General features: G+C 37.6%; 1 protein-coding gene across 4 annotated transcripts in view; it reads left to right on the top strand.

The window, feature by feature from the left end:
* Positions 1–21,523, top strand: part of CADM1 (cell adhesion molecule 1) — a 373,189-nt gene that overhangs the window by 298,043 nt on the left and 53,623 nt on the right. For all 4 annotated transcript variants that reach the window (XM_045836928.1, XM_045836936.1, XM_045836920.1 and 1 more), the window contains exons 2-5: positions 9,644–9,790; positions 11,521–11,673; positions 18,339–18,476; positions 20,494–20,652. In XM_045836928.1, the coding sequence (XP_045692884.1) occupies positions 9,644–9,790; positions 11,521–11,673; positions 18,339–18,476; positions 20,494–20,652 (597 nt within the window). The remainder of the gene's footprint in view (positions 1–9,643; positions 9,791–11,520; positions 11,674–18,338; positions 18,477–20,493; positions 20,653–21,523) is intronic.

Here is a 21,523-nt window from a genome sequence, read left to right as displayed (position 1 = left end):
AAGACAGCTAATGTGATGGTTAAAATTGAAATGCACAGGCACAGATGCTATAACTACTTTCTTTTGTCACAGTCTTCCTTGAAAAGAGTTTTCACTCATCTAAGCAATGTTTTCCTTTACAAAAGAGGTACTCACCCTATATGTAAATACAAGGTGGACTGTACTTGACCTCAGTTCTTCAGCCTTGATGTTGAAAACCAGCAAACACAAAGATAAAAACAGCCTGATGCCAATTCATCTTTAAAGTCAAGACTCAAGTCACCTTTGGTTTGGCATGGAATAAGCGATCATTCTCTTGGAAGAGAAAAGAAGAAACAGCTCATCTTGCAAATAAAATAGCATAAGATTAAAGGATTTCATGGACGTAAGAGAAACTTGGCATAATTCTTTACAATAACTTTTGTCCTATTTTTAAACCTGACTACCTTTCCAGTTTACTAGTCAACTGTGGAATTAACAAAAATCTCTTCACTCGGTAAGTTTTGTTGGCCTTAGATCCATAAAAGACTAGGTTTGGGAACTATAAAGGTGAAATCTGGCTGTGCTATTTCATAACTATCTCTTTCAAAAGGAGCTGAAAAATGTAAGAGAAATTGCAAGACAAGAGATGTGTAGAACTGGACCTTTTATAACTTGGTGTGGTTGGTGTTCATATAGACCCTGAGCTGAATGCACAGTGGCGAGCCATCACTGTAAGCATCAGTATTCTTGGCTGTTCTGCCTTCATGTGCATTTTGGAGTTAAAGGTGAAATTCCATCTTTAACCCCCTTGTGGTTGTCTGAACAGTGATTAATGAACTAGATGTGATTCCCTGCAGACCTTTTGAAGGGTAGATGAAGGATGGAATTTCAGCTTTTCTTCTTTAAACCAAGCCTTTTGCTTAATACTGCTTTTAAAATTAATGTCCTTTTTTGAATGCCAAGAAAACAAAGGGGCTTTCTCAAAAGTGTATGCAGCTTGACACAATAGGCCTTAATTGGTGTCAGGAAGATGTTAGGATGGAATGAGAAAATGCCCATTTAGCTGATAAGGCTAAAAAGTGGAGCCTTGTTGTGAGCTGTCATCTCAACATGTATTTAAACTATCACAAAACTGAAACATATTTGCCATATAGATCATAATGACTCCAGAGGAGCAGGTATACCCTATTATGTAATTACATAATCAGAGCATGCATAGTAATCAGCTTTTGGAATTCAGTGCTAATCAAACACACCTATAGTGTGTGTCTGAGCTAAAATAGAGAACGTTAATTTGCCATTACTCAACTAAACAAGAGTGTTTATACAGAGTATTCATGAGTGACTTGGTGTTGTGTCAGGTGGTATTTTTTTGTTTTGTGTTTAGGGGACTTCACCAATTTTAATGGAAGAAAAAACCAGCACTGAGGCATTACTCTTTAACTTGCTGTTCAAAAATTTGCCCCAGCTTTGACTGATTATAAAAAGAGATTAGATTAAATTGAATACATTTTCCCTTCCCTAAACTCAAGTGATTTTATTACAGTAACTATATTACAGGAGACACTTAGAAGATTGGCATGACCATTTCCATACCATGGTGTTACAAATGCCACATATAGAACAAAGCTTTTTATTAAAATAAATAAATTAATTAACAAACAAACCTATTGCTTTTATAATTAGAAACAAACCAATGAATGTTAGTGAGAATAGCCAAGAATAGAAATACCTTGATGACCTATTAGGAGATGTGGCCTCTACTCTGGGCTGTGCCTCTTGCCTGGCATGTGCTTTTAAGTTGTGTCTCCTCCCTGGATTCAGTAAGGGTTTTATGAAAAAGAAGGTGACAAAAATGTTTTGACTGGTGTCACATACTCTTGCCTGGTAGGTTATTTGTTGTGTTGGCTTAGTTTATTTTAACTCTAGGCTTATGAGCTGTATGATTTGCTTTCATTATTTTCACCATTGAATAGACACTCCTTGGAGCAGACAATCAACATCTTCAACTTCACTATTTGGGAAAGCAAAACATGGATGAAGATCACAAAGGTTAAAAGGAGCTTTGTAAACAGCAGACAGATTGAATGCTTTTGATTTTAAATAAATATTCAAGTATTCTCTAAGGTTGAAGCATTGCTTCTCTTTGAAACACACTGCTGTATTTATGTTGAAGCGGTCTCACCCTTAACCCTTGTCCAAGGTGGATGGGCCCTTCCTTTAGGACACTGGTACTCACTGTCTTGTCTGCACATTAGATGACTATAAATGTTACTGTAATATTTAAATGGGACTAACTTACTTCATCAAAAGCTTCCGTGGCTTGAACTTCAAGTAATTTACTTTCAAATTACTTTTACTGTAATTCTTATTAATTCAAATAGGTTTCTGATTTGATATAAGACTCTGTAAATGCAGGGAATAGTTTAATGAATTGAAAGATAGGATTGAGCCTTTTAAAAGAAATGTACAAAATATGCTGACAATAATTGCTTAGATAGAAATCAAATCTTAATGGCTTTGTTAATGATTTGTAGTGAACACTGTCTTTACGTTGACTTGAGGGAACATAGAAAGATTTTTCCCTCTGGGTTTCAACAGAATCTTAATTTTTTTTCCTGAAATGTATTCACTTCTAGTTCTAGCTCTCCAAATGTTAACAGGAACTATAGTGCCTCTATTGGTGATGGTTTGATTTGAGTAGAGTTGTTCTTTCAAGTTGGGGACATAACTAATAATGGTTGTAAAGATGGGAGCCAACAAAAGTGTGAATGGGTGAGAACTTATTTGAAGCTTAAAGACACAGACAGCTCACATAATGATAGAAAATAAGGTTTTCAGTCTGGCTGGCTTGGCTCGGTGGATTGAGCGGCGGCCTGCAAACCCAAGGGTTGCTGGTTCGATTCCCAGTCAAGGGCACATGCCTGGGTTGCTCAGCCAGGTCCCCAGTAAGGCGGTGTGTGAGAGGCAATCACACACTGATGTTTCTCTCCCTCTCTTTCTCCCTCTCTTCCCCTCTGTCTAAAAATAAAATAAATAAAATCTTCTTTAAAAAAAGAAAATAAGGCTTTTGAAAACATGCAAGTTTTTTTTGACTCTGTAAAGTCTTAACTTAGATACCTCTTGGAGGGAAAGAATTAATAACCCTGAGCCTTTAATTAGTATAAAATTTCAAAAACTCTTGTGGCTTTTGAAAATTAATGACAACATTGATTATCAGGAGGGTGAATCTGTATTTTTAGTTTGACTTTTCCTATTTAAACAACCTGATTGCACTGATTAAATGTTAGGTTCAGACTTGCACACAACAGAGAAAAAGAAAAAAAGGTTTCCCTGATATGATTTTTTCTAGTCAAAGAGTAGGTCAGGGACTTTATTTGCTCTTTCTCTGGGCAAACTGTCTTTGTAGTTAAGAGTCCTTGGTACTCCTCAGTGTCACTAAGAGTTTACATAGTCGCCATAGTATAAACCTAATTCTGATCTCACTCTGACTTGCCCTTTTATCATAGACTTGACTAGAGAGATGCCCTTGGTGTAAATGAAGTGCTGTATTTATTAACAGCCAGCCAGAGAGGCTCAAGCTCTCGGTGTTGGCAAACGCCCACCATGCACTGGTAATAAAGGTGTTCTCTAGGGGCAAAGTGTGCTGAGTGCTAAAAGAAGGAAGCAGTAGTAAACAATGTATTTTACATTCAGCACAGTTTCTCTCTCACTTTGAAGTGTGTAATTGCGTTCTGGATAAATTATGGAAATAAAAAAATCAGAAGTTGCTCATAGGAAAATAGCCGTCTTTAAAAACAAATAAATTTTCCAAGACAGAGCCAATAGAACCTTGGCAACAAATCACGATGTTGGCTGGTTAAAAAGTAAAAACTGTGTGTCTGGAAAAGCTGATAGTACTGGGTTCAAACATAGGCTTAGCCACTTAGCTGAATTACATTAGGCACCTTATTAAGGTATGTCTGTGTTACCCTGGCCAGGTGTCTCAGTTGGTTGGAGCGTTGTCCGGCACACCAAAAGGTTGTGGGTTTGATTCTGGAAAGGGCACTTGTCTAGGTTGTGGGTTCGGCCCCTGGCTGTGGCACATACAGGAGGCAACCAATTGATGTTCCCCTCCCACATTGATGTGTTTGCATGTGTCTCTCTCTCTAAAACAATAAAAATATATCCATGGGTGAAGATTCAAAAAAATCTCCGTGTCTCAAGTTCTTCATCTTTAAAGTAAGGATACTGAAAACTCCAGGAGTTTGAGGGGGAAAAGCATGCAAAGCATCTAACAATGGATAAACGTTTGTTCCCTCCCTCACTTTCCTATGTGTGAAAATGCCATTTCTCATTTTAGCTTCTTGCTTTAAGATTTGCCCTATCACCCCTTAAAGCGGCAGGCCATATTGTTGACTAAATAGATTCCAATCAATGCTAGTGTTTCATGTAATGTCATTTAAATAGAGTTTATAACGAAATGGTGTTTTCAGGGAAGAATCCATGAGTTAAACCAATTGAAGATTACATTAATAGGGGATTTATGAACCAACTACATACCCCAGCCTCATTCCAGTCCTAACCACTCAGCTTGAAACTGTCCCTTCTAATCATCAACATAAATTTTATCCTTTTTAGGTAATATGCTGTCTCTTTCTTGTAATTAATGCCCCAGCAACTTCTAGTTTACAATGGTGACATACCCCTGACTGATTGGGCTTCTCCAATGCCTAAGTTTTATTTTTAGAAACTGTGGGGCAAATAGGGAAGTTAAAGGGAATACAGTGGCTCATATTTATTAAAATTGACTTTGATTCTGTTTCCTAAATCTCATCTGAATATACCAATTAGCGATCAAAATGTCTGCACATGTCAGACATTGTTCCACCCGTAAAATAAATTACCTTGCTGTTAACAGTCTTATTTAATGGCTACGGTATATTGTACTTACTTGCTTTTCTTTGCCCAAAACATGTGTTATTTCTGACTTGACTGTGTATCTGCTAATTAAGTTTTAGAAAATCAGAAGGGTTTTTAAAATGAATTATGTAAGAAAGGCACCAAAGTTGCCTGTTTGTACCCTTCTGCTGCATATCAAAATGTGTTTTGTAACCACCTGATTGCCATGGTGTCTGTTTCAAGGGGAAGTCTATCGAGTTGCAGAGCACCCTTCTGTTTGGAAGAAATATTTGAGTATGTGAGCAGAAATTATTTTTACATAAAGGCTTCAGGCAGTTAAGAGTACTGACATACATATATTTTCATCACTGTCATTCACTTCCTTTGCCTCAAATAAATAGGTCATTATTATTCCATTTCAGCCATCTTATGGCGCCTCAATGTACGGAGCTCTGTTAGTGTAACTGCTATCCAGCCGACCTGTATAATTTATTGGTGATTTTTACAGAGTGACATCCTTGGACCATTGTCATCATCCAAGGCAGACATCTTGCAGCAAAATATTTCATTATCACTTATTATTTTTAGCATTAGTATTGTGCCATGTTAACATAGCTAGGAATTGTCATTTTCTGAGACACGGGATTTCAGGTCAGCCTTAGAAATTTCAAAAAATAACGCAGTAATAATGATGATACCACCATGGATTTGCAGAGCACATTATGTGCCAGAACACAGTGAGGGCCTATATTTGCAGATGGCCAAAATTTTACCTGAATGATTTATTCCATAATGACACATTGAGATGATCTGGTCTTACATAACTTAATTATAAGTAATACTTAAGAATGTTTAGACTTTTTAAGAAACAAGCAAAAAGCTCCTTCATTGCTTAAAAGACAAAATTGTAGTCACTCCTCCCTGCTTTCATCCCTTGTACAAATGTTTTATAGCCTGAATGTGAATAGAGCATGCTACTCAGAATGTACTAGGATTCCAAGTAAAGGCTAAAAGTATGTCATTGTTTCCACAGGAACTATTCTATTAAGAGCATACATGAATTGCAACTGGCTTTACCTGGTCACAGTAGTTGCAAGACAACAGTATCTGCAAGGTCTTGGTTTATGTTGTAGGGATTAAAGTGTGTCACCCTGTGTTCCTTTTATAAATGGAAGATTCCCATTTGTGTTGCTAATAAACTTCCTTCAGGTAGAAGTAATCTCCCTTACAACCCAGTAGACCCAGTTCGGTGTTCTAATCTCCAAGGCCAAGTCCCATCACTTGAGACAGTTTATAGCATTTGAATTGTGCAATTTAATTTTTCCTTCATTTTTCATTTTGATTGGATTACCCCAAGGAAATGAGAGTATTGTCCTTTACATAGTTTTACCTGGGCCAGTCAAACCACCTTGAAAAGCTTGCTTGATTGGCAGGAATTACCTTTTCCTTGTTCTTTTCTCAAATCTGGGAATAAACTTCTCCCTTCATCTGGGTTCTGAATTCTGTGTTTGTCATAGTAATCTACTAAGGGAAATAAACATCCCTTCCTCTGCTGTGATGTCTTTTTCTCTTTGTTACTATGCTGTAACACTGCTCAGCCCTCAATGCTTGCACTGCTGGATCAGGCTAAGGTAGATGTATCCTTTCACGCACTACAAACCCTATGGGCCCGTGTTCTCACACCCAGGTTAATTCCCTGGATCAGAGATCTGGAGGTTGGGTTTCATTCTGGTTTGTTCCTGAAGTACCAAGAATTATTGTTTATCTGTGGCTCTGATAATTTCTTCCTTATCTTTCTAGTTTCCGCTTTTCTAATCCTCTACCAGAGGCTGGTTTATTTTGAGGTGCATTTGGCTGAAAGCTGTCCTAGACACTCCTCCTCACACTTTCCCACTGTGTCTTGCCAAAAAGGATCCTTCAGCAGAAATATGATAGCAGGTGGAAATCCTTCATTTATTCTAATTGCATCTCTACTTATGCAGTCTCATTATTTAAAGAATAATATTTATCTTCGACCTTTGTTTCTTAATGTGACAGTTTTTTAAGGAAGTGAAAGAGCCATGATGAGTTGACATAGAATTACAAAGTGAGCTCCTTGAGAGCAGGGACACTGAGCCTTCATTCTTGTATCCACCCTACCCCCAGTACGTATGTTCGGGTTGATGTCTAGGGAAATGATGATGATGGTGATGATGAGAGCAGCTACCATGTATTCAGTGCTAAATGCTTTATATTTATCTATCTTAACCCTCTCATCAGCTCTATAGGATAGCTTTTAATTACTATTCCATTTTGCAGATGAGAATCTGGCCCAAGATCTTTAAAAGATTTGCCTGAGATCATACAGCTCAAAAGCAATCTGTCTCTTCCTCTTCCTGATTCACCATTATAGCTATTGTGGATACTACACTTTTGGTTCTGGATGTGGGAATTAGGTATCAGTTTTCAGCCACACTGCAGCTTTTAAAAGGCTAGAACAATGTCTTACTCTTCTGTATTTCCTGCTATGCCAGGTGCAGAATTGGACACTTGATAATTCTTCATCTTTTGTTTTTGACTTCAACACTTCTCTATCCTACCTGTGCTGTGGAGCATTTAGGACATTTATGAGAGGCCCTGACCACTATCACTAAGGTTAAGAAGCAACGAACTAAAGCAGATCCAGAGATCTAGAGATGAGCCTTATATCAGTGGATCTGAAAGCCTTAACTTTTTGACATGTTCTGAAAGAGGTTTTTCTAAAAAGAGGTTTAATGCTAACAGAGACTTTGGGTAAATCAAGATGTGAGTTTCTGAGAGCGGAGTAAGACACTGAACTGTAAGCCTTCCCAGGATTTTATTGATATTCCAAAGAATATCAATCAGTTGAGAATATCATACAGTTGAGTAGATTCTCATTCTCACCCAATATAAAATCTGAACTGCTTGTACAGTAGGTGCCCATTTTCCATGGTTTCACTTTCCGTAGTTTCAGTTACTCATAGTTGACCATGGTCTGAACATATGAAATGGAAGATTCCAGAAATAAACAATTCATAAGTTTTAAATTGTGAGCAGTTCTGATGGGCATGATGAAATCTTATGTTGTCCCGAGATGTCCCACCCAGGCTGTGAATCATCCCTTTGTCCACCAGCTCGACACTAGATGCTCCCTTCCTGTGAGTCTCTTAGTAACTGTCTCGGTTGTCAGATTGACTGTTGCAGTATCAGCAACAGTGTTTGTGTCCAAGTCACCTGTGTTTTACTAAATAATGGCCCCAAAGCCCAAGAGTAGGGATGCTGGTGATTCGGATATGCCAAAGAGAAATGGTGAAGTACCTCCTTTAAGTGAAAAGGTGAAACTTCTTGATTTAGTAAGGAAATAAAAAACAAATTCTGTGCTGAGGTTGCTAAGATCTATAGTAAGAACAAATCTTCTATCCATGTGAAGAAAAAAAAATTTATGCTAGTTTTGTTGTTGCACTTCCAACTGCAAAAGTTACAGTCACGGTACATGTAGAGTGCCTAGTTAAGATGGAAAAGGCATTAAATTTGTGGGTGGAAGATTGAAGGGAAAAAAATATTTGATTGACGGCAATGTGTTGTGCCAGAAAGCATTGAGCCAAACAGCGAGGGAACCCTCGCAACAAGTGACACTGAGCCATTTGTCATGGGTAGGGGATGGTCAGACAGATTCAGGACTAGGTTTGGACTGAAAAATGTAAAAATTGTGAGAGAGAATGGAGGGAGGGAGAGAGAGAGAGAGAGAGACTGCATTCATATAACTTTTATTACAGTACAGTTGATCCTTGAACACAGGTTTGAACATGGACCCACTAATACGTGAGTTTTTTTCAATAAATACATACAGTACTGTAAATGTATTTTCTTTTCCTTATGATTTTCTTAATAGCATTTTCTTTTTGATAGCTTGCTTTATTGTACAAATACAGTATATAATCTATACATATAAATACATAGAAAACACAAAATATGTGTTACTAGAAGTTTATATGATTGGTAATGCTTCTCTGGTCAACAGAATTAAGTTATGAGGGAGTCAAGTGTAGGTGGATTTTCACCTGCATGGGTGGTTGGTGCCCCTCCCCGCATGATGTTCAAGAGCCGACTTTATGTTGTTATAATTGCTCCACTTCATTAGCATTGTTGTTAACCTCATACTGTGACCGATTGTAAAGTAAACTCCATTAGAGATAGGTATGCATAGAAAAAACATAGTATAAAGAGGGTTTGCTATTATCCTTGGTTTCAGGCATCCACGGGGGTCTTGGAGTGTATCCCCTGTGGATAAGAGGAGACTACTGTATATTGGGAATGCTGACATCCACTAACAAGACAAGATTATTTCCTGGTGTGTCCTTCCCACTTTTGTTAAGTAGTCCCTTACGTTTTCTGTGAGGTGACCCAGTATCTGAGCTCCAGGGCATGTGAGCTGGGGTGAATATACATATCACCCTTCCTCCACTTGCGGCAGCTGCAGCTCCTCCTAGAAGCCAGCACTCTGACCTTTGCCTCTCTCTCCACACACTACTGCTCAGCTAGTACAAAGTACTGGAGGCTGGGACATTGGCATCACAATGCTGAGAATGTGTCGATTCCAGGCTTGGCTGTCTTTGTCCCTAGATCTATCTAGGAATAATAGACTCATTTGGTGGACTATAGAGAGACATGTGAGACTTACCAAATGTTGCTACTGGTTTCCATTATCTAACACACTTCCTGTTTCTCATTTTAATTGGTCCTATTAACCAAATTTTAATTGATAGAAATTTTTTCTGACCTGTTTTCTCCTTTTTTAAAGGTGATGGACAGAATTTGTTTACGAAAGACGTGACAGTTATCGAGGGAGAAGTTGCAACCATCAGCTGCCAAGTCAATAAGAGTGACGACTCTGTAATTCAACTACTGAATCCCAACAGGCAGACCATTTATTTCAGGGACTTCAGGCGTAAGTTTCCATCTCAATGGTATTAGATGGCAACTTTTTTTCCTACGTGTTTTCTTGATAAAGAGATTGCCAGGGCTCCTTTTTTGAATTTAATGTTAGATGCTTAAAGGTTAGTCAATTCTTCAGAGGGAAGAAGAGACATGCAATCATAATCTTTCTACTTAATAGAAACCTTGAATGGTCCCTTTTAAAAGTAAGGCAGTCTTACTTTGCAATAGGAATTGATTGTAGTAAATCAAGGTGAATTGCAATTGAGTCCCAAATACTTAGCTGACACAAACAACTCAAATAGGGTAAGGCAAGGAAAATATAGCATTCTGAAAGGTAATCTGTTTGGTTTGAAGATTGAAATTTTCAAGGCAACCCACACTTGTAAAGATAAAACCAAATCGCCTGTCACCATAGCACCTCTGTTGTGTGGAAGTATCCACGTGCCAAAATTGTTCCAAATGTAATATCTCAAAAGTAAATAATTGAAACTTAATTCTGTGTCACAGTAATACTTCATGTGAGTGTCAGGGCTTGTTAGGAACAAGAATCAGATCTTTTGAGAATGTGTTTGAGAGTATGTCCCTTTTGCCTTCCTGTCCCCATTTTCACCTCATTATATTTATGACCTGGCAAAGTGGGTAAATCTAAAGAATATTTAGGAGGATAAAGGAGGATAAAAGGAGAGAAGCCAGTTTCTCATTCTTAAGAATAAATTTTTTCATTATGTGCTAATCTAGCCTTTGCCAAAATTAATATAAGAACTTTGAAAGTGAATATTTGATTAAAATAAATCAGTCCACATACATTGCTTTGCGGTGACTCTGACTCCCTCCTTCATGCCTAACCAGCCAGCTTCCCCCTGGGAGGCTGACTGTGGCGAGGAAGCCGTGGGACGGGGTGTGAGGTCTCTGTGCGCCCTGGGTCATCGCCTTCTGGCAGTTCCAACCTCAAATAATATCGAGTAACATCAAATATAAAGATACATACAAGTTAAATTGAATTAATTTTTATAAAGTTTTTTACTATTTTCATTTTGACATGAAATTACTAATGAATTTTTGGTTTTATCTCTTAATTTGGAACCACTGTTATTTTTAAGGCCTCAGATTTTTAGAGACAATTTAAAATCCTATACATCCTACTTCCTGAACCTCTAATGCCCAAAGGGGACTCCAGGCCCACCTTTTCCTTCACTTTTCACTTGACCTCCCTCCCATAGAAAATCCAAAACCACTTATGAATAAGGGCTGAAAATTGGCAGCACTTGGAATTGTGGCAGAGGGTGTGTGTAAAATGTATATAGGGTCCAGCAGAAGTAAGGCCTGCTTGAGTGTGGTTGTTGGTAAGATAATAATATGAGTGTAATAATTTATTGTTTTAATTTGAACATTTTACCTAAAATATCATAAGGTGTGCTTGAGTGTGATACTGTCATGTTACAGAGTTGCATGCTTATGATTTTGTAGTAAAAGATTTTGTAATAAAACAGGGGCGTTATTTGTGCTGGCCCCTGCATATGAGCCTCCTTTGGATAGGGTTGTTTGTCTGTGTGTGGTTATTACAGAAACTCAAAGTGGTAAGTCAGGAAGTACAAAGGGCACTTAGCCAACAGGAGCAGAAGGAGTTAGTGTTTCTACTGTGTAGCTGCTTTTCTAGTCACCTGACATTTTCCCCACCTGTGTAAGGAAAATAGACTCCATCATCTTTCTCAGTCACAAACTCTGTGTTTTGTTCCACAGCTTTGAAGGACAGCAGGTTTCAGTTGCTGAATTTTTCTAGCAGTGAACTCAAAGTGTCATTGACAAATGTCTCAATTTCTGATGAAGGAAGATATTTTTGCCAGCTCTACACTGACCCCCCACAGGAAAGTTATACCACAATCACAGTCCTGGGTAAGAAACCTGTGGGGGCTTGTCCTGGGAAACTGAGTGGGATGGCTCTCACTACCAGATGTCTTCTAGCAGCATGGAAAAGGTTAATGGTAAAGTTTACTGTTCAAACTTGTTTTAGGAAGAATCACTGCCCATCTTGCTGAATTTTTAAAATAGCCTATTTTATCAAACACTCTAAGAAATGGCAATCAGCAGTCTTAATAGATTCCACCTGCTCTTGGTTTCAACCCTCAATCTTCACAAGCAAAGATCAAGAGAATTTAGAACCCTCAAATGAATCACTCACCATGTAAACTGTCATTGCTTCTAACTACTAGAGATTTTTTTCCTTCTCTGCAGGAGAGGGGGAGACAGGCTATCACAGCTGTGCCCCATGGCAGAGCTCTGTTATGAAATCTGCTTAATGATCTTTCCTTCTGAATTACATCTCATTTAATATTGTCGATCACCTTTTCTTTAGCTTTACTTTATTTATATTGCCTTGTTCATTGCTTATACTGTAGATCATGCTGTAAAAATCATATCTCATGAACACATACTTTGCCACAAATTGCAACCATTGGACATAAAAGAATTGAGAGCTTCTAAAAAGGCTAATAAGCAAGGACTGTTGACAGTCTGCTAGGGACACCTCTAGAGATTTCAGTGTCTTCATTTCTGCTCAGCAGATTTTGACTTTCAGCAAATCCCAGTGGCCAGGTTTTCATATGTGTATTTTGGGATAGTCAACAGATATCCCCATGTTGAAGGTGGTCTGAATTAGTCCTGTTTCAAACAAACTTGTAGTCCAGTGCATAACACCAGCTGATTGGGATTTTTAAAACTGAGCTTTCAAGGACATACACTACAGCATGAGGCAAGATCTCTGATTTACACCTTCAGGAAGATGATGAATCAAAGTCTATTTGAGGCGGCAGGCTGCAGCTTTTTGGTGTAATGATATGAAGATTAAAGAGGAAAGATAAATATGAAGGACGATTTTGCTTGGTGTGTGACCATGTATGTATTTATGCATGTACACACTGAGCTACTGCCTGATTACTTTACTAAACACAGCTGTAAAGGGGGAAATATTTTTATTCATTAAATTAAAACATGTTCCTACTGCTTATATGTATGTTCTCAATAAGAGAAGTACTGATTTTAGAAAGTCATGTTTGAAGTCTGTCTGTCCATACAGTTTCTGGCATGGTCTGTGTTTAATGATGGCAGCATTTAGTTATTCATGTTTGTCTAATTTTGACGTTAACCTATGTCAAATCTGCAGAAATATTGAACATGGAAGGGCTTGCTGGGATTATTTTGGTATTTTGCAAATGTACCAAAATCGTAAGCATGCATTTGACATTTTCTGTCCATCTACTTTTACAGAAGTATTTTAAAACAGTGTTTGCTTTTTGGAGTCAGTCAGTAGATGAAAAGACTTCAACTTAACCATGCACCCATTGCCCCACCATTGCTTATGGCTTTTCCACAAAAGTGGAAAAGCAATAAAATTGAATATGCTTAAGGAGTTTTGAATTTTCAGAATGTTTTATTACATATACCTTTATGTAGGAACATCTTTATTGCAAAGATAGAAATGGTGATAACAGAGGTTAGTCATCTGGCCCAGGAACAAAGCACACAGTAAAAATCAAGAATCACAGACTTTGAAACAGACTTCAGTGTTCTGTCTCATAACCTTTGCATCTTCTAGTCTAGGTTATTTTCAATAAAATCCTGAAAGCAGCTGTTTTAAGATATTTTCCCTGAAGGTGCACACTTTGTGTTTCCAGGAGCATATCTGGCCATTGGCAAGCAGTTACCTGCCTGTCTGTTTCCAGCATCTGGTGCATTTGTTCTCAGACCCACTGAGTTGGGCCAGTGTGGCTGAATAGACTCAGTGCTCGGGAGTCAGCATGCCAGCACTAGACTTCTGATAGGCATTATACTTGTAATATTTTTGGCAGTCTGATTATTCTAGAAGTAATAGGTTCCTGCCTATATTGTATAGAAGCATTAACTTAAGTATACTTGAAAGTACTATTAGTAGACGCTCTTTTGCATTCATTGAATATTTTTTCTATTGAATTTATTGTATGATTTCTTGATGGAGTAAAATTATTGTCATCAGTGTTTGCATATTTCATATTCCAAAATCTGACAATTTCCACTGATACTTGTATATTCACACCTTTCCCTAAGGGTTAGAATTTTGAGCAACTATAATGGATGAAAAATACTATATATGCATCTTCATTTCTATCCACGGTTCTCTGAAAAGGAGTCTATACATACCTACCCAGTTGTCCTACTTCTTGATAGGATGCAAATGCTCATTTTAGTGCTGTGTCTACTGGTTGTTTGAAGCAATCAGCAAAAAATTCAGTGTAATTATAAGATGTAAAGATGGGTATTTATTAGTTACTATTATGTTTATTTTCTTATCCATGTAAAAATGGAAAACTCTCCTATATCTTGCATGCATTTCTTTCTCCAACTCACATTGTAAGGACTCTCTTCATACTGCTGTTCATCAGAGGAGATGAGTGAGAGAGAAAACATACTGCCTTAAGAGTAATACAGTTAGTGATAATAGTAGCTAATATTATTACACTCCTGTCCTCCCAGATTAGTGTTCCCTCTTAAAATTTCAGGAACAGGAGAAACTAATTATTTTAAAGGGTCTTAGAGTGAGATTTCACATCCTGATCGGCTTTTAGACTCCTCTTTTGTTGTAATCAAGGTGACTCATCTTGAGATTGCTGATTTTTAAAAAATGTTGTAGGTGTGTTGCTTATAATTAGCACTCTTATAGATTTGAGGTTAGCTAAGAACCTTGAACATTTCTTTGCTATTTTCTATTACTTTCTTCTGTGTGATTTTTATTCAGTTTTTCATCTCTATGCACTTCCTTAGACACTTCTTTTGGTTATTGCCATTAATGGCTGCAGGCACTTTTTACCAAATGTGACTGTTTAGTGGACCATGTATAAGTATATTCTCTGGTTAGTAGCAGTTTTAATTCATTTTTTATAAGTGGATTCTCATACTTTACTAACCTCTTTTGTATTAGAGTAGACATTATGAAGTTAAAGGCAAAATAGAGTAGAATTAATAGACCAAAATAAACTTTAAGATGTCTTGTTCAACCCCCTTTTTCCAGAAAGATATACTTAAATCACTTATTTCATTTGTATTTTCCAAAGCTTTCTTGTTCTTAAAAAAAACCCTGAGAGAAATCAACTTTATAACTAATATCAATATAAACCACTGGGATTCACATTATCAAATTTTATACCAAAAACTTCCTAATATACTTGACTGTTTCTTCTCATCTTAGTAAAGATCAGAAATATTGGTCACGGTCTTGAGAAAACTATTTATGGTCTTGGAAAAATTATTCAATTACTTCTCAGGATTCTCTTCTCAAAAATAAACAAGTCTTTTATTTTTTTACATTGATTGTATTTTCCAACACTTTTAAAGTTTTCCACCTGTTTACCTTAGCCATAAAATTAAAGATCACCTCAGCTCTTTAGGAAGATAATCCTAGGAATTAGCATTCTTTCAGGAATCATCCTGAAGGGTTAGGAAACTTTAAAGTACAGCTGACCCTTGAACAACACGGGTGTGAGGGGGACCTACCCCCTTCACAGTCGAAAATCCACGTACAACTTTGGACTCTTCCCAGACTTAACACAAACCAGTCCATTAACACATATTTTGTATGTTAAGTATATTATAAACTCTTACAACAAAGTAAGCCAGAGCAAAAAAAAAATATTAAGAAAATCATAAGGAAGAGAAAATATATTTACAGTATTTATTGGGAAAAAATTTGCAGTAAGTGGACCTACACAGCCCAAACTTGTGTTGTTCAACGTTCAAATGAGTATCTGTTGCAAAAAAAGGAAGCAGTAATATGGATAATACTGAACAATAGGTAATCCAGATAAGGACTTACTTGCTGCCAGGCCCCCTGTCAGCCCTTAAACAAAGTCTAACAGACATTGGTAAATCTTCCTCTGCCCTTATTTCTATCTACCCCATTCTAATTCCTTAACTTTCAACCAGCAGACAATATTGATAATGTGGAGAGAACATGTCATCATCTTTACGACCATCTCCATCTTATGGAGAGAATAAAGACTTCCTCCACTAAGAAATACTACTGAAGATAGATGAATAGCTAGTGCAAGGTGATGAGAAAAACTAAGGTGTCTTCAGGTTCAGCATGAAAAAAGGAGAGAATGAAGGAAAAATACCCAGCAACACACACACACAAAAACAAACTTAGTCTCACGAACACTAAGTTTGAGACTAAATGTGGTTGAAACAGGACAGTGATACATGCCGTAACCTTTTAACAACTGCTGGGTGTGTTTCCATCAAGATTATTCCCAGGTTACCACAAAGTGACCTTCACTGTGTTTTTTCCAAAGTTGTGCATGCAAACTGGAACCTGATGTACTCCAATCTGTAGTATTTTCCAGAGAAGTAAGCTGTGTGTGTTACAGTAGCTTTCACTGTTTGCTCTCTTTTTTTATATCTGGAAGGGGCCCACCTTCCTTGAATATCCCTTACTGACTTTAAGTACATTCCCATCAATTACACTTTCTACTGGGAGTCAGTACATATGTCAACATAAGAAATTATTTTCATCACTTTATTTTTATTTTTGCCTGGATATTGTTTGACTTTCATGTCTATGTTTGTGGGGAGGATATTCCTAGGTTTTTTAGTCTTTACTTGTTTCCTTTTTATTATCTCTTATTCTGTTCCTTATAGGTCACCAAGATCTCACTACGTATAGGCTTGGACGCCCTTTTCCTCTGACATTTGTGTAAACATAACATTTTTAATACTCCTATTATACTGTATTCAGAATTCATAGTATTTGCTGGTCCTAAACTTCAATTTCTCAGTATTCCCAACCAACTCTCTAGGTGTGTGTGACGAAAGTCTGTAACCTACCTGATGGTTGTCTAGCGAGGATGAGAGATGTTTAGGAAACGGCGAGCACAAGTTCTCCTGTTGACTTTAGTAACTGCCGTTCTGTGTCTCCTGAAATGCTGGCAGAAGTGCAGCTTCAAACTGGGTATTAGACTACCTCTCTTCACGCTTATTTTTTCTTAAAATGTAAGCTAAGGTAGTTCTTTCTCATGTTTAACTACTCATCTGGGCCATATCACTTTAGCAACACATTCAGTTGAGTGGATGTGCTATTTTTCTCTTTCACGGGGAACAAGGAAGAGGCCTGCATTGCTCTAACAGTTACACACCACCACCACCACCACACTATCTTGCTGAGAATCATAAGCCGCAAATCATTTAGTTTTCTCTCATTCTCTAGAGGTATTTTCACCTGATTTAATTCAGTGTAAAAGTCTTCCTGTGGGCAGAATCTTCACATTGGACCAGAACAGTTGGAAACCCCAAATACATGGTTTAATCCCATAATTTATTGAAGCAGTATCAGATTTATTATTCAACTTGATCATCAGGATGGCATGTTTATACATATTTAATTTCTTGTTTCTCTTCTGAGTTGAGAAACTTATTAATCATAAGTCTCAGAACTGTCTTTGCTTATTCATGGTGGTCAGGGAGCATATTCTTAGCTTCATTCTATTGAATTCAGTATTCTTACTGATTTCTATTTCAGTATTCTTACTGATTTCTATTTCAAGAAGCTCAGTCGTGATATAAGCTTGCAACCTTATATGAAGTTTCACTGTCAACTCAGTTTCATAAAAGGTAACGTTCTTTCTTCATCATCCTACATACTCTTGCTTTAATATTCAACATTTTAGCACCTAAATATTTTATTCAATTTTGTTATGTATATGTTTAATATACTTACAGAAGGGTTATTTTAATTCTGATACATAAAAGTGTTTGCAACCGCTTAGTGGTTTTTTCACTTTTGATTTTCAAAATCTGGAGCATTCAATTTTAGAATATGGGAAGTTACTGAACATTAACTGTATTACTATATTATGGCATTTCCTATATTACTAGGTATTTCCTATATTACTGCATCTTCATAAGCAGAAGGATTTTATTACTATGTGATCCAGGGGAGGTAATAATTATATTCTGGATCTCTATGAATAATTTTAATTGAACAGAACTGGTTCTGAGGCACAGTTTTTCTGTGTATGTTTATGGTGAGTGTTTCTTTTAAGGGACTCTAAGTTTTTGATCTTTGCTGGTTGACTTTGGAATCTTTCATATGAAGATTGAAATCCAAGGGTTCAGTTTAAGAAGAAATATTTCTTACAGAGACTTCTAGGTAAGGATGATCAGTTGAATTGTGTGTACTCCTCTTCCTTCCATATCTACTTTGTGGTCATTTCTTAATTACTGATTTTTAACTACTCTAATATCCATATTGATGTAACTTGGTCACTGATAACTTAGGAGTGTGAGACTGGTCACTTTTAAGATATGTTGGGTGGAAATTCTAAATTGAGTGATTGTGCATGCTTCACTTTATTTGATGATGGCTTTGTTTCTTTTTTCCCCCTCTAGTGGCAGTTTGTTTGTTTGAAATCCCCATCAGAAATGTCCATTGTTTGTCTCATATTTTGAAAGAAGTGATGTTAGTTTCTAATGAATAGAAGAATATGTCCAGAAAGAGATTCTGTGTCTAAAGAGCACACATGTTTAATTTGTAGTCCCACCACGTAATCTGATGATTGATATCCAGAAAGACACTGCTGTGGAAGGTGAGGAGATTGAGGTCAACTGCACCGCTATGGCCAGCAAACCAGCCACGACTATCAGATGGTTCAAAGGGAACAAGGAGCTAAAAGGTAAGGTGAACCTTGTCTGTTCTGAAGTGTTAAATCAGCACCGGATTCTACTAGAGATGTACACATTTGTAGAAATGAAACACAAATGCAACACATGCCCCCAAAACATAAATATTCATTGAGATATAGTTTATCATCACTTACAAAGCCCAGCAGCATTTTCTTGTTCTAATCCATGTCCTCATTCTGTGATTTGTGCGTTTATGGTGATATGTGTCACTAGATTGTTACTCAGATAGTCAAAAATAACTAGACCTGTCCGCTGGAACTCTTTAAGCCAAACAAACACTGTTCGAGTTGTCCCTGAGCTCAGTCTGTCCATGCCATTCCCTCAGTTCTCATTGCTTTCACCCTATGGCTCAAGGTGGGTCAGAACTCCAGATTGTCATGCTTGATATTTAAGAAAAATGTATCACAGTCTTCACCATTGTGAAGCCCAAGTCATTCAAACATCTAAGGAACTGTCAGCTATGTTGACAATGTGCTTTCCTACAACAGCAGCTGTGCAAAGCTAAGGATTTTATCGTGTGAACTTGCAGACACTGCCTCTCTTGTGAAAGCTGTAATTCAGTTGCCCATTTCACCAATTAGTTCTTATGCAAAGTTTCTGATGTTGTGAAGGTGGCACAGGTAGCTCCTGCAGCCCTGCTCCCATTGTCTCTCCCTCCAGGCTAAGCCTCCCAGGTTTGATTCCTGGGTCCTCAGACATCTGCTGCCTTTCCCATTGTAATGGCTAAAGGATATAGCCTATCCCCTGTTTGACCCTTTTTCTCAGTAAGCCTACATCCTCAAGCGAGTCAGCATTCCAATTCTTTCCTTTTCAGAAGGCTGCCTTCCCAATGGTACCCAACACAAAGGACTTAAGGGCTGGACTCCTCTGGTCATTTGACAGAAATGTTAGCTGTGTGCCTCTGTTTCCTCTAATATGGAGATATTAATATTATGTACAGTAAGTGGTTCCTATGAAGGTGAAATAAGTGAATAATTGTAAAGCCAAAGTAAATGTTCTGTATGTGCTTGTTAAATAAATAAAGAGTGCCAGGAAGAAAAGAATAGGTCCTTTTAGAAAGCGGATATAAAAATCTGTATCTAGAAACAGATAAATCTATATATAACAACTTACGTTTCAAAATGCTTGCTCTGTTTTAATCTCCTATTTCCTAGGTATGGTTTTGGAAGGAAAGCGTTTCTCATTTCCCCTCTGCTTTTCTGTCTAAGTGAATTGAGCCATTAAATGTGTACCAATAAGTACAAAATATTAAAAGAAAGTAATGGTGTGTCTTGTCCCAGGGAGTGCTAAGTTCAGGAAAGGAGCTGCCTTGGCCTATTCATCCTCCGGAAGCCTCCTCTTTTCTGGGTGTTCTTGGACGTGTTGCCCATCTGGCCTGAAGCCTATAGCTTACTTTGCTCTACCCACTGCCACTGCATTTTTTGTGGTCTTTCAAAAGTTTCAGAGTTTAAACATCCCAATTACAATTTCAATGATATAAATCCATTTTGTTACTTTCTCACTTAATTGATGCTGATGGAGGCGGGGTAAGGGGTTGTTTATACCTCCTCTCCTGATTAAATTACATTGGGAATTTTGATGATGTCCTGGAATTTTTAAACCAAATGTCAGCCTAGTAGGCATTCCAAGTTCAGGTGATTGCAGGGATGGAAAGCTCCTCTCTTTTCCTCCTCCTCAAGCCTTGAGCAGTCAGATGTTGAAAATATTAAACTTTCAGCGACCTTTTTGTGGTGGGTTTTAAGACAGAAGAAACATATGAAATACATTTAAATAAAAATGGTATATATTATGTATAGTTGACCTATATCTTAAATGCTACCCTGCAAGGTTGAAAAGTGGGAAATGATCATTTGCTCAGTCATCTACACACAGAGTATACCTGTCCCAAGTGACTTTCATCTTTTTGTTAAAGCAATAACATGGGAACGTGGGAGGGGGGAGAACATGAAAACAGAGTAATACAAATTCACTCAACTCTGATTTCTCGGTACATTTTGTCTCCCCCAGGCAAATCAGAGGTGGAAGAATGGTCAGACATGTACACTGTGACTAGTCAACTGATGCTGAAGGTACACAAGGAGGATGATGGTGTTCCCGTGATCTGTCAGGTGGAGCACCCTGCAGTCACCGGGAATTTGCAGACCCAGCGGTATCTAGAAGTACAGTGTGAGTACCTGTCTTGGGCCATTCTGGCTGCTGTAACAAAACATCACAGATTGAGTAGCTGAGTAGCTTATAAACAGCAGAAATGTATTTCTCACAGTCCTGGAAGGCGGAAGTCTGAGGTCAAGGCACCTATATGGTCATGTTCTAATGAAAGCCCTCTTCCTGGCTCACAGCTGGCCCCTTCTCACTGTGTCCTCACAGGGTAAAGAGCTAAAGATCTCTCCAGGACCACTCCATTAAGGGCCCTAATCTTACTCACAAGGGCTCCACCCTCATGACCTAAAGAAGCACCTCCCACAGTCCCCACCTGCTAATATATCACACAGTGCACTGGGATTTAAACATGAATTCTGGAGGGACACAAATATTCAAACTATAGCAGTACCCAAGTATTTGATTCTTAGGACACAGAGTAGCAGTTGCTTACAACATTTCAGAAGCCGTTCACTGAATACATATTTTTTAGATAATATAGATAGAATTTTTATTTTGCTGTCTTGGTAGAAAAATAAGCAAAGACTTATTTTACTGAAACACTGCCATATTACTGAGTGCTGGTGAGAATTTTGAAAATACTAGATTTAACCTGAATATAAAACTTTAAAATGATTCTAATCTGCTGTACCACATGACTTAATTAAATTTTGTGAATATTGACTGTAATAATTTCTGTGTCAACTTCAAAATCTAGGGCAGTGCCCCCCTTTATTAACCCCATCATAAGTACTGAGTTTTTTTATAGAAGAGATTTTATTTCCATTCTTCGTCAGCATTTTGTTTTAAATTACACATTCCCATTTTTTTGGCTTAAATTATACAGTGAGTTTAAAAGGGAAATTCTTTGGGATCAGCAACATAATCTCAATGGCTT

Source organism: Phyllostomus hastatus, unplaced genomic scaffold (assembly GCF_019186645.2).
Source record: "Phyllostomus hastatus isolate PE091 unplaced genomic scaffold, TTU_PhHast_1.1 phas_contig_113, whole genome shotgun sequence".
In the NCBI taxonomy this organism is placed as follows: Eukaryota; Metazoa; Chordata; class Mammalia; order Chiroptera; family Phyllostomidae; genus Phyllostomus; species Phyllostomus hastatus.
This window is presented reverse-complemented; position numbering and strand designations above follow the sequence as displayed.